Below are 19,941 nucleotides of genomic sequence, written 5' to 3'. Positions count from 1 at the left end.
TGGTGTGCCTGGCTGGCTCAGTGGGTAGAGTTTGTGACTCTTGATCTCAGGGTCTGAAGTTTGAACCCTATGTTGGGTGCAGAGATTATTTTAAAAAATAAATTTAAAAACAAGTATCTTGCTTTATTATAGAACGACTAGTTTTTAGTGAAGGGAAGAATTCACTTCTGGCCAAAAAATACCCAAGTAGCTCTACCAGGTGTTAACATGGATAACTTGTCAAAATGCTACAGAGATAGGAAACATTATTTAAGATGCCTCCAACTAGAAATCCTGTTAAGAATGATATGACATGGTAAAAGGGAATTGTTCATTATCAGTGCCATTGAATGTAGTAAGTCCGTTGCATGTTTTCGTTGAGTGGTATCAAAACAAGCAAAACTCCCTCAATTTAGCTCATGGGCAAAATATAGTGACAAATATTGCTTAAAACTTTCTCAACATTAACAGTACTAGTGAACAAATAGTTTAAAGTTCTAAGATTTCACACTCAACATTCAATAAGAATGTTCCCATGTACTGTACACTGCAAATATACCAGCCAAACCACCCAGGGACTCAGGATAACTTAGCCTTTATATTTCTTATATATGAAACAAATATGTTGTAGTCTCTTTTTAAGGCAAGGTGTAACACCCATTCATACCAGTGTTTCTCAAGTCGGCGGGGGTGGGGGGAACAGACAGCCTCCACCCTACCATCCCAGGATCATTTGGCAGTGTTTGGATACACTTGGTGGAAATGGTGTGCTACCGGCATCAGGTGGGTAAGAGAGGCCTATGATGCACAACCCCCACAACAAAAATTTATCTGGTCCAAATGTTAACAGTGCCAATGTTAAAAACTAACAGAAATACAAACTGGCTTGTATCTAGACAGTTGATATTAAATACAACCTAATTCTGCCAAAGTATATGTAGGTTATCAAAGAAAATGGTGTGATCTTCAATTTGATACTTAAAAACCACTCTTTAAGTGACTAAAAAATTTCAACAATTGAATGTTAGTTCATGTCTTTTATTAACCCATATACAGTTACTTGTCTTCGGGTTTGTTGAAGCAGTAGGTCAGACAACATTTGCCACAATAATGTCTGTCAAAGTGGCTAGCCATAAAAACTCCAGCACCACATTCATCTGAAGGGCACTCCCGACGAAGGCGACTGATTTTGCCATTCTCATCCACCTAAAAAGTACAAACCTGCTGTTAAGATAATTTTACAATGTATTCTGATGTCTAAGTTAAGGGACTCAAAATATTCAACCTCATTAAAGTTCACACACTCAGTACAGTTCAGTCTTGCAAGTGGTGGACAGATCTAAGACCTAAACCCAGATCTGACTTCAAAATCAGAACTTTAATTTGGAACAAGCAGCTTAAAGTGAAGCCCATCATATGAAGCTTGTTCAAACACCAAACAGGAACAAAGCTTTTAAAGAGTTTGATACCACAAAACAGATGAACATGTTGGGGGGGGGGGAAGGGAAGCAAACCATAACTATAGCGAACCAAAAGGATTGATGGAGGGACACGGGTGGGATATGGGCTAAATGGGTGATGGGCATTAAGGAGGGTATTTGTTTATGATCAACACTGGGTGTTATATGTAAGTGATGAATCACTAAATCCTATTCCTGAAACCAATATTACAAGTTAATTAATTAGAATTTAAATAAAACTTGAAAGAGTTTAAAACCAGAGGTGCAAACAAAATTTATTAATCTACAGATAGAAACTTATTCTAAGTTGGCTCACCTTATAGTATTTCAGGACGGCCAATTTAACCTTCTTTCTCTTATGCTTATTCTTCTTGGGAGTGGTGTAAGACTTCTTCTTCCTTTTCTTAGCACCACCACGAAGTCTCAACACAAGATGAAGAGTGGACTCCTATTAATGAAAGAGTATGAAACAGGCTTTAAAATGATTAATGTTTACATTCATTAAGAAAGGGCAACTAGCATCATGCATCTTCTAACTGGATGGCTAAGAAGTACACAATACCAGAGAACAGGAAGTTGTGGAGGGAATATTAACTACTTGTTTATAGGGAGATCAAAGAACACATTGTATCACACCAGGAATGCAATCCACAAAATCCAGAATGTGAGAAACTTTAACAGTGCTTGTGAAATGTTAATGCAGGGGTCACTAAGAACCTACTGCTAATCTAATGCTATGCGCCCCCACTTTTGTGTGCTCAAAACTTACAAAATAAGATTTACATTTAAAGGACTGCTCTGTCCTCCAAACAGACCTTTTGAATGTTGTAGTCAGACAAAGTACGTCCATCTTCCAGTTGCTTGCCAGCAAAGATCAATCTCTGCTGATCAGGAGGAATTCCTAATAAAACAGTCACATCAGAAGAAGCATATCTGCTTAAGATTTATAAATAATCCTTAATCAAATAAAGGGTACTAATAGCAGTCACTATAAGCTAGGCATGGTTTTAAATGCTCGTATAAGTTAACTCATTTAATCCTAATGACCATACGTGTTAATAGTATCTTCATTTTACAGCTAAAGAAATGCATGTAGAGAATTAAATAGGTCGCCCAAATTCACACATGTGAAGTGCACCCCTTTTTGGCTCCATGCTCATATTTACTATTTCAAAAGCATTTGACTTTGTCATTTCGACCTCTTTCCATCCCACCCACAGCAGGTATGTCTAGTAAGTAGACCGGCGCCAGTACAGGTTAATTTCTCTGAGCTGTACAGTATTACTTGCCTTCCTTATCCTGAATCTTGGCCTTCACATTTTCTATTGTATCTGAAGGTTCGACCTAGGAATTTTAAAATGGAAATATATTGATAATGTTAAGAAACTAGAATACCCAATTTAATTTTTTTAATGTTTATTTTTTTTAGACAGAAAAGAGAGCGCGATCGAGCGGGGGAGGGGCAGAGAGCTAGAGGGAGACACTGAGTCCGAAGCAGGCTGCAGGCTGAGCAGTCAGCAAAGAGCCCCATGCCGGAAGCTTAAGCGACTGAACCACCCAGACCCCTCATACCCAGTTCAACTTTAAAGTTACCCCCAAACCAAGCTGGTGGAGGGCGGAAGCCTACCCAACAGAGCTGACCACTTATCCAGGGTGCAAGCAACCCCTGCCAGGTCCGCTGCTGGCGTGCACACTTCCTGAGCCCAGGGCAGGCGGGCGGCGGCGGCTGGGCCACACGTGTTCGCCCCCACCCGTGGGAGCGCCTCCTTCCCCCTCCGCAGGAGCCCGACTTTGACTACCTGGCCAGAACCACTAGACAGGGGAGTGCCCACTCTTCAGGTATCTAAAGTCAGACCTAGGCCCCTACTCAGCAAAGCCTCAACTCAGAGCCAGTCTTCTGAACCCAGACTTCTAAACATTCTACTACAGAAAGCGGCACGGATTCCTAACTCCACTTCAGGCCCACATTCAGGCCTTGACTTCCTCACGCCACCTGGCCATACCTCAAGAGTGATAGTCTTCCCTGTAAGGGTCTTCACGAAAATCTGCATCTTGGCGGCGGTTCCACCTAAGGTTGAGCCAAAAAAAAAAAAAAAAAAGAAAAAAGAGAGAAGTCAGACCTGGGGAAACAGAAGAGAGCGCCCAATAGGTCGCTGGGCGGAGAGAGGCCCAGGAGCACACACTCACCGCAGATGGCGGATCGGAAAGGAAAGCTACGCGCCGGCCCACGGGGTTTCCCGGCGCCCCCGCCAGAGGCCCCACCTCGTAGGTGGCCACACCAAATGCCGTACTGCTGTCACGGCGGCTGTCTAACAACATGCCAGACTAGGGCGCGAACCTCATTTCTCCTCTCTACCCTGAACTTATTTCTCACTTTAACCCTCAGAATGCTGTCGAAATAGTAGATTTAAACAAATAACAATGGCTTTAAAAGGCTTTTGTCATACAAGCCACGAGACTAGTAGGGTCTTTAAAAGGAGGTGGGGTTGAGGGGGCCTCATTGAGGAAAGGGGAGGAAAAGGAAGTGTCTTCTGGGAATTGTAGTTTTATACTGATTTCTTTTAGTTTGGACTACTTGTCCCAAGATGCAGTTCCACACCCCCGGTTCCCTAGTTACTGTCTCCAAGCGCTGGAGTCAGTGTTTGGAGAAAGGGATTAAGGTGAGAAGGGAGCAAGGCCCAGGGGGAGTAATGGTTTCGGGGAAGGTGGAAACGGGTCGGAAATGACTAGGAGGAAAGGTTAAGAGTCGGGAGAAGGATCGGGGAACGAAGGTACCGTTCACTTACATACTGAGGTGGTGAGGGGCGGAGGATAAGCGACCAGCCATCAGATGATTTGGCCTCCAGGAGAAGGGAATTCCTGTGGCCAGCTCCAGGCAGACCGAAAGATAGGTAGTATCTTAAAACCCTCGGGTTTATCTTTTTCTGTCCTGTAGCCCTTCCTCGTCTTCAATCCCCAAATCTGTCCTAGTTTGAGTAAGGTTCTGGGCATTGTGTAGGTGTAGGACTCCTAAGTGAGAAACAGTTTAACATGTTGAAAATCTCAGGAGTTTTCACAAATGAAGTCATGTGGGAAAGAACCTGCAGAATGATTATTTAGTTGTAGAATTTCCAGGTGGGGACATTTCGTTTGTGAAGGTACCAAGAGGAAGATTTTGGAGTATGTGTAGGGTTCTCTCCTAGTTCCGCGGACCAATTAGAAGCAAGTTACACCTTCCTCTGGCCTTTCTTCACTGTGCGAACCACGGAATCCTTTGTAATGTACCTTCCCTAATGCCTTCTCTTTTTATCTTTCCATGCCTCTCTGCATCTCTATCCTCAACCTCAAATTCAGGCCGTCCTTAATATTCTCCTGGAAAAGTTAATCTAACTTCTTTTTTCTTTTTTTAATTTTTTAATGGTTATTTATTTTTGAGAGAGAGCGAGAGAGAGCGTGCATGAGTGGGGGAGGGGCAGAGAGAGAGGGAGACACAAAGTCTGAAGCAGGTTCCAGGCTCTGAGCTGAGCTGTCAGCACAGAGCGCAAGTTGGGGCTCAAACCCACGGACCATGAGATAATGATCTGAGCCGAAGTCGGACACCCAACTGACTGAGCCACCCAGGTGCCCCGAGTCAATCTAACTTCTAACCTGCCTTCAGTCTTTCTCTTTTCTAACCGACCCTCACCTTTGCCTCCAAAACATTCTAAAAAGTAAAGGTAATTATGTCATATTCTACTTCACCTTCAAGGATAAAATCCAAATTCTTCAATATGATATTCAGACTCTGCCTTCCTTATAGCCTAATCTATCACACCCATTACATACTTTACACTTTAATGACTGAGCTAATTGAGGTACCTAACTTATGCTTTCTCATGCTTTGGCACTTCTAAAAAATCCATTTCTTTTTCTTAGAACATTCTTCGTCTCATATTCTGCCAGCTAGTCCCCATCTTTACAACAAAAGACCTTCAAAGAGTTTTCTATACTCATTGTCTCCAGTTTTCCCCTTCCATTAAATGAATCTACTATCAAGCTTCTGTCTCTACCAAGCAATGGAATAGCTCTTGTGGTCACTAATGAATCCCATATTGCTAAATTCACTGGTCATTTAATCTTATTTGATCAAATCAACATTTGACACAGTTGATTACTCCCTCCCTCTTTGAAATGCTTTTCCCCCTGACTTCCAGGATACGTCTCTCTCTTCTCTTTCCCTTGACGGTCTTTTCCAGGCTTTTTTGTTGCTTCCTCTTGATCTACCAGACCTCTAAACTTTGGAGTGCTTCCAAGGCCCAGTCTTTGGACTTCTGCTTTGTTGACATTTCCCGGGTCATTTTCATTCTGTCTCATAACTTTTAAATACCATTTGTATGCACATGACTGATAAATTCCTATCTTATCATCACTAAGGCCAAAAACTTTATGGTCATCCTCGATTGTTCTCTCATATCCCCCTACCGTCATATGCACAGTGAATCTTCTTGGCTTTATTTTCAATGTACAGAACACTTCTCACCACCTCTACTGTTACCACCCCGATTCACGCCACCCTTATCTTTTGCCCAGATCATTGCATAGCCTCCTAACAGTGCTTCCAGCTTTGACCCTTGTCTTCACAGAGCAGCAGGAAATGTATGTATGTCAGATGTCACTCTTCTGCTCACAGCCCTCCAGTGGCTTCCCATCTCATTCAGAGTTAAGAATAAATTCCTATAAGTGAGGTTGTTGCTCCAGCCCTGGAACCACAAGGCCATAATCCAGCTCATTGTTCCTCTTGCCAAGTCTGCCTAGTGAAAGTGGCACCTTTTTCTAACCTGCACAAAGGTTAGAGTGGTCTCTAACCTTCGAGGTTAGAGTGGTCCTGCCTTCGAGGGCTGGGAGTGGTCCTGCCTTCGAGGGCTTCTATTTTACGTGATCTGGCAGCTACCTCTCTGACCTTATCTTTTCTCTCCCTTTCCCATTCTCTCCTAGCCCTGCTGGCCTTCTTGCTGTTTGTCACACATGCTGTCCTGCTTTGAAGATTTGGACTTGCTGCTCTGTATGCATCAACCACTCTTCTCAGGAATCTTCACACTACTTTTTTCAGATTTCTAAAATGTTACCTTACCAGTGAGGGCTTTCCTCTTTCCCGACTTAATGCCTTGTATAAAGTAGCATCCTCCCACCTTCCTTTCTAGTCCCCATTCCTTGTTTTATTTATTTATTCATTTATTTATACAACTGTTTACTCCCATGTGTCATCTGTATTTTGTATGTTGTCTGTCTCTCGGTTTGAATGTAACCTCCAGGAGGTTAGAGACTTTATTTTGTTTGATGCTGTATCTCTAATGTCTAGAATAGTGGCAGACACAGTAGATGACCCCCCCACCCTGCCCAAACATTTATTGAATAAATACATGCAGCCCAACATAAACATTGCACTTGGGACGATTCCATTAGGTATTTTACCTGATGTTTCCCTGCCCTCTCCCACAGATTAGTGAGGTATCTCTCAGGGCTTTTGGAGTGCAACGTGTCCATCTCTGTCACAATGCCCTCTCTGGTCTGTAGCAATGGCTCATTTAACTAGACCCAATAGGTTTGACTGGGAACATTTGTCACTTGTTTTCTCTGTATCCTTATGTGTCTAACATGAATGAATGAGTGAAAGGTAATCTGAGTTGTTTTATGTGGCTCTGGGGCATTTTGTACATGCTGAGGAACAGTCACTTTAGCCGTGTTCTGGTTTGAGGGCACCACAAGTCATGTCTTCTGAGCAGACCAGATTATTGCTCAGTAATTATTGATTATTAAGCATGTTTTTAGTACATATTCTACTAGAAACTACTATGCACTGGAATGCTTATAGGTAGGGAAGGATATTGGGAAATATGAACATTTTGGTTCCTGCCTACTGGTAGAGATAGAGAATGTAAACAGAAAGTGTCTATTACAGAGTGGCTAAGTGATAATACCATGATAGAGCAAGTTCACAGTATTATGGGAGAATGTATAACTTGACCAAGTTTAAGGGAATTCAGGGCAGCTTTCCTAGAGCTGTGTAAACTGAAATCTGAAAAATGAGTAAAGGCAAGTGAATGAGAGTGGTAGTATGAGTGTATCTTGGTGGGGACAGGGCGTGGTAAGGATGGAGAGAGGGAATACAGAAATGGGTAGAGAATTACATGAGACCCTCAGGTAAGAGAGCAAGTTCATGGGACTTGGGAAGAATTAGGCATTTTTGAGCAAGCTATGGATTCTGTTTGATGTTAATGTGAATAGTTTTCAGGAACCAACTTCTGTATCTAACTCTAACTGGATAATGATTCTTTATTTTCTTTTTTAATGTTTATTTTTGAGAGAGAGAGAGAGAGAAACAGAGTGCAAGCAGAGAAGGGGCAAGGAGGGGGAAGACACAGAATCAGAAGCAGGCTTCAGGCTCTAGGCTGTCAGCACAGAACCTGATGCAGGGCTCAAACCCACGAATTGTAAGCTCATGACCTGAGCCAAAGTTGGATGCCTAACCAACTGAGCCACCCAGGCGCCCCTTGATTCTTTACTAAAAGAGCAATGGAATGTAGCTGCTTGAAACTGTACTCAGAAAAAGACTGTTTGTTATCTTCAGTATCATTGATGGATGGATTTTAGCAGAAGTTCTGACTTCGTAGTTTTAGTACATTTATATTAAAGATAGAATTATAATAAAGTTTATTATAAAATAAAGTCATGAGTTATTTGTAGCTATCATGACTATGCCTGGGCCAACTAAGCACACAGGTAGAGAAGTATTTGACTTTGTTTGTGTCACGAGGAGGCTTCCAAATTAGTTTTCCCATGTGAAACAAACAAAATGGTAAAAGTTCTGTTAGAGATATTAAATTAAACATACAGAATCATCCAATTACATGATACGGAGGCTTGGTTACTAAGAAAAGAGCTCTTTATTGACTGGTGTTTGGTATTTCTACCCTAGAGGTATAGCACTTGACAGTAAAATAGATTAGACTTTTTAATTCATAGGTTGAAATATTTATCTCAGAGTTTCATGGGAAGTTTTTTCCCATGAAAAATACATTTTTAGGCCAGATTTAATTTTTTATAAATTTATTAGAAATGACTTAATTTATTTTAATAAATAAATATTAATTTTATTTTAAGCTTCAGATTAATCGTTGGTCTTTTTTTCTTTCAGGCTTATCAAAGTTTTGGCTTTGTTGCAAAAGCCAGTCGAGGCTTAACTGTTCTCTGGTGAACCAGTGTGCAGATTGTGACATATGTCGGTCCAAGAAATAAATAAACATGCAGTTCTCCCTCCTATCATTAGTAGAAGTGACAAGGAATTTTTGGAAAGTATGCAAAGATACATAATTACAGAAACTGAAAGAGTGGGCTGTAATGAGGAAGGACCTGCTGATGAATATTACATCATATACCGAAATGTTTTTGATAAGGTATCATAATGCTATTTTAAGATTATGGAGTTTTCTTGTGGTAGAAATGGTCTGTCTTGACAACTGAGGCAATATTCCTGCCTTAGTAACATCACTGATTGTTTGATTAAACTTCATTTGTCAATTTTGAGAAGTTCATCCAGTGTATTGGAAAGGGATTAATGGAGAATGTACAGTGCTAGATTTCTATCATAGATAGTTATCGAGTGGTTTGATTGTTTTAGCTTAAGTGCAGGCTATCAGTGTTTGAACAATAATTTAGTGGTACCTTCTAACATCATTTTGGCCTTCTATCTGAAAATATCTTACTTGTTAGGAATTGGGGTGCAAGGCAGGAACCTGGTGGTGTTTTGGGTTTCTGATATCGCTAGAGTCTTGGCTTAGATTTGATCTAGCATATTAAATTGGAACCCCTTGTGAGTTAGAAGTCTAGATAGGTCCAGTAAACAAGAGGTTTGACTGGACTCAACACTGGAAATACAGAGATGAGTTTAGAAAATATTATGGCTTTATATAACATTTGATTTGCACTCTCTCAAAAATAAATGTTTTTTAAAAATAGAATTCACGCAGATACATAAGAGTATGAAGTAAACAGTCTTCTTTTTAAGTTTATTTATTTATTTTGAGAGAGCGAATCCCAAGCAGGCTGTGTACTGTCAGTGCAGAGACCAACTTGGGTCCTGAACCCAGGAATTGTGAGATTGTGACCTGAGCTGAAAGCAAGAGTCCGATACTTAACTGACTGACACGGCTGGGCACCCCAGAAGCAATCTTTTCTTTCTTTAAAAAAAATTTTTTTTTAACATTTATTTACTGTTGAGAGAGAGAGAGAGAGAGAGAGCTCACGCGAGCAACGGCTTGTGTGTGCAAGCTGGGGAGGGGCAGAGAGAAGGGGAACAGAGGATCCCAAGCGGGCTCTGCACTGACAGCAGTGAGCCTGTTGTTGGGTTTGAACTCACAAACTGTGAGATCGTGACCTGAGCTGAAGTCAGAAGCTTAACCACCTGAGCCACCAGGCATTCCAGAAACAAGTCTTTTCTTTTAAGTCATCTAGAAAAATTATCTTTCAGAATTGGTACATTGGCAAATTAACTTCATTTTGTATGTTATGATCAATGATACTGCTTTTGGTTTTTGAGTCATTAAGGAATGTATTGGATAAATGTTTAAAAGTAGTGTTTTGAATGGGTTTCGTAAATATCAAGAATCATACTAAGACTCTACTTACCTGAAATCAGAGGAGAGTTATAACTGTGACATGTTTATCTTTGCATGCCCAAATGCTGGCACTTGTCAGAAGGTTTCTTCTTTTTTAATTAAAATGTTTTAATGTTAATTTATTTTTGAGAGAGATAGTGTGAGTGGGGCAGAGAGAGGGGGGGACAGAGGACCTGCAGAGGGCTCTGCTAATTTGTCAGAAGTTTTCATACATGAAGAATTGTCTGCTTTAAATTAGCATGGTTCTAGTGAAGTCATTCTGGAGGTGGTGTTGATAAATTTAATTCTTAGAGAAAAGACATGAGATTATATAAAAGGTAATAAGACTACATCTATAGTCCTGTTTTCCCTAGTCTTTTCAGTGTTCCTCTGAAATCTGTGTTTTCTAGCAAGATTTCCATGTGGACTATCTGTCCATTGTACAGTTATAAATGATACATTTGTGCCTTGTAAAGAATCCTATTCTTCAGGACTGAGAGGGTATCTGAAATAGAAATTATTTGGTGCTTAAAGAAACTTTTCTTCTGCTTTCTCTAGATAATCTGTTTTTCCATTTTCATGTTATTCCAGCATATTTGATTGTTAATTAACTATTAATGACTGCCTTCTCTAATCTTCCTTCCCTCTTGGAAGGATATAATTGGGAAAAGATAAAAGTATTAACTTGCATCTCTGAATACTTGGAATCAGAGAACTGATACGAAATTCTGCTTAAAATCACAGAGAATTTGACCTGGAGAACTGTGCCTGAATCAAAACAAGGAGCACCTGAGATTCTATTCTGATAATAAGAATTGAGTGTGGGTTTAGAGAGAGGCAAAGACTTAGTAAGCAAGGAAGACCAAAGCTAGGAGGAGTGAGCTTCTACAGAAATGGTGAATTATGGAGGCAACTTGCTCTGGAAAGTGGCTAGCTTTTGTGTCTCTGGAAGTACGTACATATAGTCTGTGTTCATCAGTAGGGGCTGAGGTAGAATGGCTGCCATTCCTCTTCTCCCTCAGATCTCTGTACTTGGTAAGTATAGCTCTGGCTTCTTGAGTTTAATGCAAATATGAGTGTCAAACTTAAATAATAGAGAGGCCAATAGGCCATATAAAAGAGTTACGTGGGTTGGCTATAAGAGAAGAAATCACGAGGACTCTGGTAAAATGAACAAATCCAATTGAAAGCTCCAGCTCATTATTGCCGTTAAGGAATGGTGGTTCTTGTTGGTAGATGTTTCAGAATTTTCAAGAGAAGCTAGAAATACAGTTTTTGGTGAAATTTCCTACATTTAAAAATACTCTGTGAGTCAAGCAAAACTGGATTCTACCTGTAGCATGCCAGTGTGCTTCCTTTACTTTTATGCGTTTTCTATGCATTCTTAAAGGTTCCCATGAGTGTTCCTCTGAAATCTGTGTCTTTTAGCAACAGATGTGGGAGCTGATTGTAGTGTCACAACGTCTGTTTTCTTACCATTAATGTATCTGTAACTATATTGGATTGTTGTGGTGTGTCCTAGAGGCATGGGAAGTGGAGGATGGCCAGGAACAGGAGGGTATTTAATTTGGAAGACTACAGACTAATGGCCTCTGTCCTATTAAAGGTTCCTGGGTGGCTGCCCTCCTGATTTGAATAGCTGGGGAATATGGTAAAGTATGTCAAAAATATGGTAAATATGTCAAAAAGACAATCAGGGGGTGCCTGCATGGCTTAGTTGGTTAGGCATCTGACTTTGGCTCAGGTCATGATCTCGTCATTCCTGAGTTTGAGCCCTGAATTGGGCTCTGTGCTAACAGCTCAGAGCCTGGAGCCTGCTTCAGATTCTGTGTCTCCCTCTCTCTCTCTGCTCCTCCCCACTCACACTCTGTCTGTGTCTTCCTCACAAATAAAGAAACATTAAAAAAAAAAAAAAAAAAAAAGACAACCAGTATTTCCCACTCACATATCCTCTCCTGGTATTTACCATTGATCAGTAGCTCCTTACACTATTTCTTGATAGACCAGATATCTTGTAGACCAGATAATATTTTCTAGATATTGTTTAACAGAATACCAATGGAGGATAACAGAGACTAGAGATGTAGCAGGGATAGATAGCATTATTATAGCTTTCAGAGAAAATTATGAATTGATCACATCTATTCCCTGTACATAGAATTTGTAAACCATAAATTTATAACTTTTTTTGTTTTTTAACTTTCTTAAAATGTTTCTTAATTATTTACTTTTGCATGGGTAATGCATACACAAGATTAACAGAAAGAAAAAGAAAGAAACAAAGAAACACGGAAAGAAAGGAAAAGAACTAGAAAACCAGTAAAGAATAGACAATGGAAAGAAGTCAGGTCCTTTTCATCTCAGACCCTGCTTCTTTGCTTCTTTGCAGGCACCCACTGTTTCTATTTTCTTTTGTTATCCTTCTTGAGATAGTCTGTACCTGTATACACCATAGGAAACCATGAATATGTAGTGGGTTTTGGTACCATTTGGTAATTGAGAGTATTAGTAGGAGCTCATAGGTTAGAAAAAACAGAGAGGTAAAGGGAATCCAAGATTTTAAGGTCTGAATGAACTCAGAAACTAAATTTAGAAATAGTAAGGGATGATAGGTAATTATATTTAAAATATCTATAATTGAAATAATTAGATCTCATATTGGTTTTAACTGACATCATATAATGTTTGTGTTCATATTAAGTAAAGCAAAAATATTTAAGCTCACAGTATTATGATTCACAAAATACATATTCAGTAAATGTTAATTGTCTTTAATACTCAGTCACATTTGACTGGGAATTAAAGTTTAAGACTTCTAATTGCTCATCATGTTTTATTTAAGAAATAATCTACAATGCTGTTTGCAAGGCTTTTTGTTCCATCATCTTCTAGAAAAAAATTGAGTACCATAGGCAGAAAAATCATATTTCAGGTAATAGAGTATGTCACTGCATACAAATCCATTCTTACTTCAATCAAAAAAGAATATGATGCCTTTATTGAGACAATAAAGGAAAGCCAAAAGACTGCATTTTGTCTTCATGGAAAACTTAAAGCTTTGGCAGCAGAGCCCATAGCATTGGTATATCACAGGAAAAGAACAATCCAACTTGAAGCAAAGTAAGTATATTAGTAAGTAGCCCAAAAGATGATGTTACTTGGTTATATTAACTAGTCACTGTAACTAAAACCAGTGGTTCTCAGTCTTTGTGAATTTCTATTTAATTTAATTTTATTTGTTTTAAACAGATTTGGATATGGCTTTATTTATTTATTTATTTATTTATTTATTTATTTATTTTAATGTTTATCCGTTTGAGAGAGAGCGAGAGTGCAAGTGGGAGAGGGGCAGAGAGAGAGAGAGAGAGACAAAGAATATGAAGCAAGCTCCACAGTCTGAGCTGTCACCATAGATCCGGACTCAGGGCTTGAACCGACGAACCATAGAATCATGACCTGAGCTGAGCTGAAGTCGGATGTTTAACCTACTGAGCCACCCAGGCACCCCTCAATTTTATTTTAAAGCTATATTTTTATGTGACCTTTCCTACCAACTTGAAATAACTAAATTTTTTACTTCTTTAAAGTGAAAAATAATAATTTTATTGGAGAATTTTTTAATATCTCTTAGGGTAATTGGAGGCACATTGTAGTATTATAAAATGAAGGATGTGGATAATTGCTCCAGGTAATTTCTTATGTCGAAGTTTTGATAGTACAATTTCACGATTACTGTCAGAATTAGAGCACTTAATCCTCTGAAGCACAACAGTACGTAATTTGGGAAGGGATAAGATGCTCTCTTGTTGAGTAGTGTTATATTTTCAAGTGTTCCGTTTGGTAAATAATGGGTACATGATTTTTATAGATTATATCAAATCATCTTGGAAAACTATGCAAAATTTGACCTCCATTTCTGGTAATAAAGTTGGCTAGATGTTGAGATAGATCTTTTTATTTGGGAAAAATGCTACCTAAAATATTTTTAAAAAATCTTTTTAAAAGTAAACAGGAAGCTGGCAAATGAGTAAGAGATTATCAGCGCGAAATTGTAATAAAAGGTAAGAGGAGCAGTAATGCTTCTTTGGCCCTGAGAGCCCTTGTTAAAACTAGTGACTATAAGCTTCGGGGAGACAAAAGACAAAGCCTAGGATCTACCCAAGGGTCCAGTCTACTGGGAAATCCTCATCATATAAAGCTGGGACATTAAAGGGCTATACCCTTGTAGAGTGAACCAGAAGTAAACTGCTCAACCCTTGGGGACTGCATAGAAAGTTGCCTTCTGTTCAGCAGAATGCTAATGAATGTGGGTCTTATTTTTAGGGTGATGAAATATTCTGGATCCAGAAGTCATAGTCTTAGAACTCTGAATATACTAAAACTCACTGAGTTGTATACAAGGGTGGATTTAAGGTATATGAATGATATTCAATATAGCTATTATAAAAAAAGGAGGATCCATCCATGGAGGATGGAGTGAGAAGGTCCTGGCTAATCAGAATTCAGAAGAGGGGCACCTGGGTGGCTCAGTCAGTTGAACATCCGTCTTGGGCTCAGGTCACAATCTCGCAGTCTGTGAGTTCAAGCCCTACGTCAGGCTCTATGCTGAGACCTCAGAGCCTGGAGCCTCTTTCCGATTCTGTCTCTCTCTGCCTCTCCCCCACTCATGCTCTGTCTCTTAATGCCTCAAAAATAAAGATAAACATTAAAAAAAATTTAAAAAAAAAGAATTCAGAAGAGAATGCTTGTGATGAGCACTGAGTGATGTATGGAATTGTTGAATCACTATATTGTACATCTGTGACCAAATAACACTATGTTAATTATAATGGATTAAAGTAAAAAAAAAAAAAAAAAAAAAAAAAAAAGGAATAATGGGACAATGTTTGAAGAGATAATGGCTGAAAATTTTCAAGACCTGGTGGGAGATAGCAATTCACAGATTCAAGAAGCCTCCAAAATCCCAAGCATTATAAATAATAAGAGATTCTCAACTAGATTTATCACAGTGAAACTGTCAAAGATAAAAAGATCCTAAAAGTAGTTATAGAAAGGAGCAACAATTAGATACCTTTGCATTAGTGTTATAACATATATTAGAATTCCATTCCTTTTTATGGCTGAATAATATTCCATTGTATGAATATACCATATTTTGTTTATTTGTTGATGGATACTTGGGTTGTTTCTACCTCTGTCTATTGTGAACAATGCCTCTGAACATTTATGTACAAGTATCTGAGTCCCTGCTTTCAATTCTTTTGGAAGTCTGTTTACTTTTAGTATGCTCTTCTTCCACAAGCTTAACTTTATTGGATGAAAGCCAAAGGATGTTTTATTTCTACAGTCCTTCTTTCATAAATGCTGCAGGCTCTTACTCAGCCATCTGTAGTCACCAGGAATTCTGTATAGTAATCAGATGTAGGCAGCAGTTTTGTACTGACAAATGTGTTTTTAATTTGCCAAAAACTCTGACATTTATGTATCTAACTTATTTTAATCTGTTATTTCTTCCCTGGGCCAACATATTAGTGACAAGATAGGCAGTGAACTTCAAATAATGCTTAAAAGAAATTTATATCTACCTCTTGGTCTTTAAGATCCCCATTACTGGAATAAGTCAGTTTTATCTCAAAGAAGTAACTATCGTTCCTCCTGCTCTAGGATCAAAATTACTATAGGAGACTGAATAATTGCCTTAAAGATATCAGGTCCTAATCCTGAGAACCTGGAAATTTACTTTATTTGGAAAAAGGGCCTTTACAGATGTTATTACATTAAGGATCTTGAGATAGGGAGATTAGCCTGGATTATCCAGGTGGACCCTAAATACAATCACAAGTGTTCTTATAAAAGAGAGGCAGAAGGAGTGTTGACAGGCAGAAGGGGAGAAGGCAGTGTGACCACTAAGGCAGAGATTGAAGTGATGTAGCCATGGAAGGCCAGCAGCCCCCAGAAGTTGGAAGAGGCAAGGAACAGATTCTTCCCTAGAGCTTCTAGAGGAAGTGTAGCCCTTTGATTTTGGCCCAGTGTTGCTGATTTTGGATTTCTGATCTCTGGAACTGTGAGAGAATAAATTTCTGTTGTTTTAAGCTACCAATAAGTTTTTTGGCAATTTGTTATAGCAGCAACAGGAAACTAATACAATTACAAAAATAATTCTAATTGGAAAGGTAATTTTCAACTATTGGAAGTAGACATAGTACTTTGTGGCCAGATTATTATGTTTTACACATACAAATTTCCAGTGAGGTTGTGAATCATAGTGTAAGATTTTATTGATGCTCTGAAAGAAAACTGTTCCTCACTAGTGAGGTTAATTAACTTTTTACGGGCGGTTTTTTTTTTTTTTAATTTTTTAAATGTTTGTTTTTTTTTTGAGAGAGAGAGAGAGCATGAGCAGAGAAGGGGCAGAGAGATAGGGAGACACAGAAACCAAAGCAGGCTCCAGGCTCTGAGCTGTCAGCCCAGAGCCTGACGTGGGGCTCAGACTCATGAGCCGTGAGATCATGACCTGAGCCGAAGTCAGAAACTTAACCAACTGAGTCACCCAGGTGCCCCATTTATGGCCATTGTTTTATAAACCTCTACCTAAGTCCATAATGGTTCAAAATTATAATTAGCCAAAATAATGATTTAACCTGTTTTACTTTAAATCTTATGATTAAGTAACTAAATTCATTGAGAGAAATATAAGAAAGCCTTTCTGTTTTTCAGAATGAGGGTTATTGAAAATAATTCCTCACAAATTCAATTGCAAATAGACCAAATGAAGCAACTTAGGGCAGAGTATGACGCAAAAGAAGTAAAATATCATACTTTCTCCAAAGATCCTTCAAAACCTATTCCAGGTACTGTATTTTGTTTAAAATATTTAAAATTCCAACTGTTTTCAGTTATTACCTATTACACAAATTAGTATATATGTGCTGCAGTGTGTATATCTTGAAGTGTACCAGGACTTGAGCCAGACTTTACAAACAGCTTTAGACAGGACTCCAGGTTGATTGACATTGATGTCAGTATTCACTGGTTCTTCATCTTCAGCTAAGTCACATTTTAAGAAACTTTGGAGTATATCCTGGAATTCATCAGGAGTTGAGAAGTTTTTATGATGAATGGATAGAAGAATTGCAAATATTCATCCTGAAGAAAAGGATGACTTTGAGAATAGATAACTGTATTAAAAACTTTTAAGGGTTTCAACCAGTGTTTATCCAGAGGCAGAGTCCATAGGTGGAAATTTTAGGAAGTCACTTTGGTTTCAGTAGAAGCTATGTCTTGAAGACAATGAGCTGCTCTATAACACAGCATTTCACCTGAGTTTGGTTGATCATCCTGTGTTTGGTGGAAGTAGGGACCAGATTCACTTCAAATATAAAATTATGATTATCAAACTACAAATAAGGTACATATGAATAAGGAGAGAATAAGTCAAATTGATTAAATGCTGAGAGGATTCAGGGTAAGGGAATGATTAAAAATCGAGTAGCATTAATCCAGGGGAGTTTCTGGGAGAGAATTTTGAGGTAAGCCTTTTAAAGGCAACAATTGGGGGCACCTGGGTAGCTCAGTCAGTTAAGCATCCGACTCTTGATTTAAGCTAGGGTTGGAATCTCACAGTTCATGAGTTCGACCCCCAAGTTAGGCTCTGCACTGACAGCTCAGAACCTGCTTGGGATTCTCTCTCCCTCTCCCTCTCCCCACCCCCTCAAAAATAAACATTAAAAAAATAATAATAATAAAGGTAACAATTGGCCTGAATAAGAGAATCACTTTAAGTATGTGTGAGTGGGTTGTTAAGAATAATGAATACAGGGGGCAATGAGGAAGAGAGGAGTGAAGGTTTAGCAGATATTATAAGCTTTGCATTGGAAAGAATAAACATTACCCTGGGGCTTACTATAGTAGATGAATGAAAGATTTAGCTAGAGAGAAATCTTCGGACAAAAATCCTGACTCGTTAGGCAGAAACTCTTAGTGGTATTGAGTCGCATTGATATTTAAGAGGTTTGCAAGGTGTGTCAATGAGGTCATTAAAACTTTTTAAGATACTCAGGTTTGGACAATCAGTCTTCATTGATGATATGTTTAAAACTGCTACACATTTAAAATTGTATGCTAATTCTGTTTATGTTCTGTAAATTATAAGTTCATGCTATCATTTTTTAATTATTTCATAACATAGTAAACTGATTTATTTTGCTAAAACTTGCTGTTTGAGCACTAGTTACCCTGCATGGTTTGGCCTGTTTGATTTGTTCCCTTTTCCCTAGGCATGACTCTCCAAGAATCCGTCAGTTTAGATGCTCTCACTAAATACTTGAAACATCTTGAAGATAAATATGCCGAAATTAAACAGGTTATGTTGAAAAAATATGTACCAGTTCAGAGGAAGGCAGATTTAGATGAGGAAATGATGGTGACATTAAAACGGAGAGATTTAGCTGAAAATTTAAACAAAGAATTACAGTTTCGGTATGAAGATTGCTTGTATATTTTTTAAGTTTGAAGCTTTTATTTATGTTTATTCTAATATTGTATTTGATTTTAGGTTCAGTGTATTGTTGATTTTTTTTTCTTTGTAGTCATCAAAGACTGCAGATTATTTCAAATGCACTTACTTCATGGGTGAAATCTGATATGAGCAGCTCATTTCAAGATTTCGTGGAGCAAATTCAGAAAACTAAAGATTTACATGGTAATTTATCTGTATTTTTTAATTACCAAAAATAATGGAAAACATCATCTTTTCCCCCAGAAAGCTAAAGAGTGATGACTTTTCTAGGCTAAGTTTAAAGAAATAAAAAATGTACTTACTTCTGTTAGCTCTCTATTACCCTATGGGCTTCTTCCTTCAACAGCTAACACATAATTGGTAAATAGAGGATGTGGTAAGCCAAAGGGAGAAAGCTAAAAATGTACCTGATAATAAAGGAGAGAGGGACAGGGAGGCCACTCATTTTAAGAAGAGGTTGGTTCTGGGGACACCTGGGTGGCTCAGTCGGTTAAGTGTCTGACTTCAGCTCAGGTCATGATCTCACGGTTTGTGGGTTTGAGCCTGGCATCAGGCTTTGTGCTGACAGCTGGGAGCCTGGAACCTGCTTCAGATTCTGTGTCTCCCTCTCTCTCTGCCCCTTCCTTGCTCACACTCTGTGTCTCTCTCTCCAAAAATAAATAAACATTAAAAAATTAAAAAAAAAAAAAAAAAGTTTGGTGCTGTTGGGGCACCTGGGTGGCTCAGTCAGTTAATAGTCTGACTTAGGGCACCTGAGTGGCTCAGTTGGTTGAGTGACTCTTGAGTTCCAGCCCTGAATTGGGCTCTGTGCTGACAGCTCAGAGCCTAGAGCCTGCTTCAGATTCCGTGTCTCCCTCTCTATCTGCTCCCCCCCTCCCCCACACTATCTCTCTCTGTCTCTAAAAAATGAATAAACGTTTAAAAAAATAAATAAATAAATGAACATTAAAAAACTTAAATAGTCTGACTTGATTTCAGCTCAGATCACGATCTCATGGTTTGTGAGTTTGAGCCCACCTTGGGCTCCACGCTGATGGTGCAGAGCCTGCTTGGCATTCTCTCTCTCCCCTTGTCTCTGCCCCTCCCTCTCTTTCTCTCTCTCAAAAATGAATAAACTTTAAGAAAAATACCCCAAAAGTTGAGTTAATTAGAAAAAGAAAAAGAGGTTGGTGCTGTTAGAAACCATAGCATTAAGTTGCTGACATTTTCTATTGATTGATCTTAAATATTCTGTGGTACTTTCAATATTTACAGGTGACCAAGGCATTATTGAGGAACTGCTTGAAGATGATCCAGGCAAGGCAAAAGAAGCTGAAATTTTGCTTTCCTACATTGAAAGGCAAATATTAAATAAATAAATAATTTTAAAAAT

The 19,941-nt window shown here is 38.7% G+C and overlaps 2 protein-coding genes across 9 annotated transcripts in view; one reads left to right on the top strand and one right to left on the bottom strand.

Moving 5' to 3' along the window:
* Positions 1 to 1,001: 1,001 nt before the first annotated feature.
* RPS27A (ribosomal protein S27a) lies at positions 1,002 to 3,667 on the bottom strand. Its single transcript, XM_042932301.1, has 6 exons — positions 3,627 to 3,667; positions 3,443 to 3,507; positions 2,729 to 2,783; positions 2,255 to 2,340; positions 1,756 to 1,887; positions 1,002 to 1,185 (listed from the first exon to the last, which is right to left on the bottom strand). The coding sequence occupies exons 2-6, from the start codon at positions 3,488 to 3,490 to the stop codon at positions 1,036 to 1,038; spliced, it is 471 nt and encodes a 156-aa protein (XP_042788235.1). The 5' UTR covers positions 3,491 to 3,507; positions 3,627 to 3,667; the 3' UTR covers positions 1,002 to 1,035.
* Positions 3,668 to 3,963: 296 nt separating this feature from the next.
* Positions 3,964 to 19,941, top strand: part of CLHC1 (clathrin heavy chain linker domain containing 1) — a 40,273-nt gene continuing 24,295 nt past the window's right edge. Inside the window, exons 1-8 of one of the 8 annotated variants that reach the window (XM_042932292.1) lie at positions 3,964 to 4,099; positions 6,393 to 6,459; positions 8,593 to 8,851; positions 12,984 to 13,171; positions 16,769 to 16,902; positions 18,328 to 18,529; positions 18,640 to 18,752; positions 19,824 to 19,908. In XM_042932292.1, the coding sequence (XP_042788226.1) occupies positions 8,675 to 8,851; positions 12,984 to 13,171; positions 16,769 to 16,902; positions 18,328 to 18,529; positions 18,640 to 18,752; positions 19,824 to 19,908 (899 nt within the window). In that variant the 5' untranslated portion in view covers positions 3,964 to 4,099; positions 6,393 to 6,459; positions 8,593 to 8,674. The other 7 variants (XM_042932291.1, XM_042932295.1, XM_042932296.1 and 4 more) reach the window with 7 other exon arrangements.

The sequence above is a fragment of the Panthera leo genome, chromosome A3 (assembly GCF_018350215.1).
Source record: "Panthera leo isolate Ple1 chromosome A3, P.leo_Ple1_pat1.1, whole genome shotgun sequence".
Classification (NCBI taxonomy): Eukaryota; Metazoa; Chordata; class Mammalia; order Carnivora; family Felidae; genus Panthera; species Panthera leo.
Note: the sequence above shows the minus strand (reverse complement) of the source record. Positions and strands in the feature narration are given on the sequence as shown.

Coding starts and splice junctions, on each gene's coding strand:
- RPS27A (XM_042932301.1), bottom strand. CDS start 3,490: ATGCAGATTTTCGTGAAGACCCTTACAGGGAAGACTATCACTCTTGAG. Junction 2,784..3,442: donor GGAAGACTATCACTCTTGAG/GTATGGCCAGGT, acceptor TAAAATTCCTAG/GTCGAACCTTCAGATACAAT. Junction 1,888..2,254: donor CTGACTACAACATTCAAAAG/GTCTGTTTGGAG, acceptor TTTCATTAATAG/GAGTCCACTCTTCATCTTGT.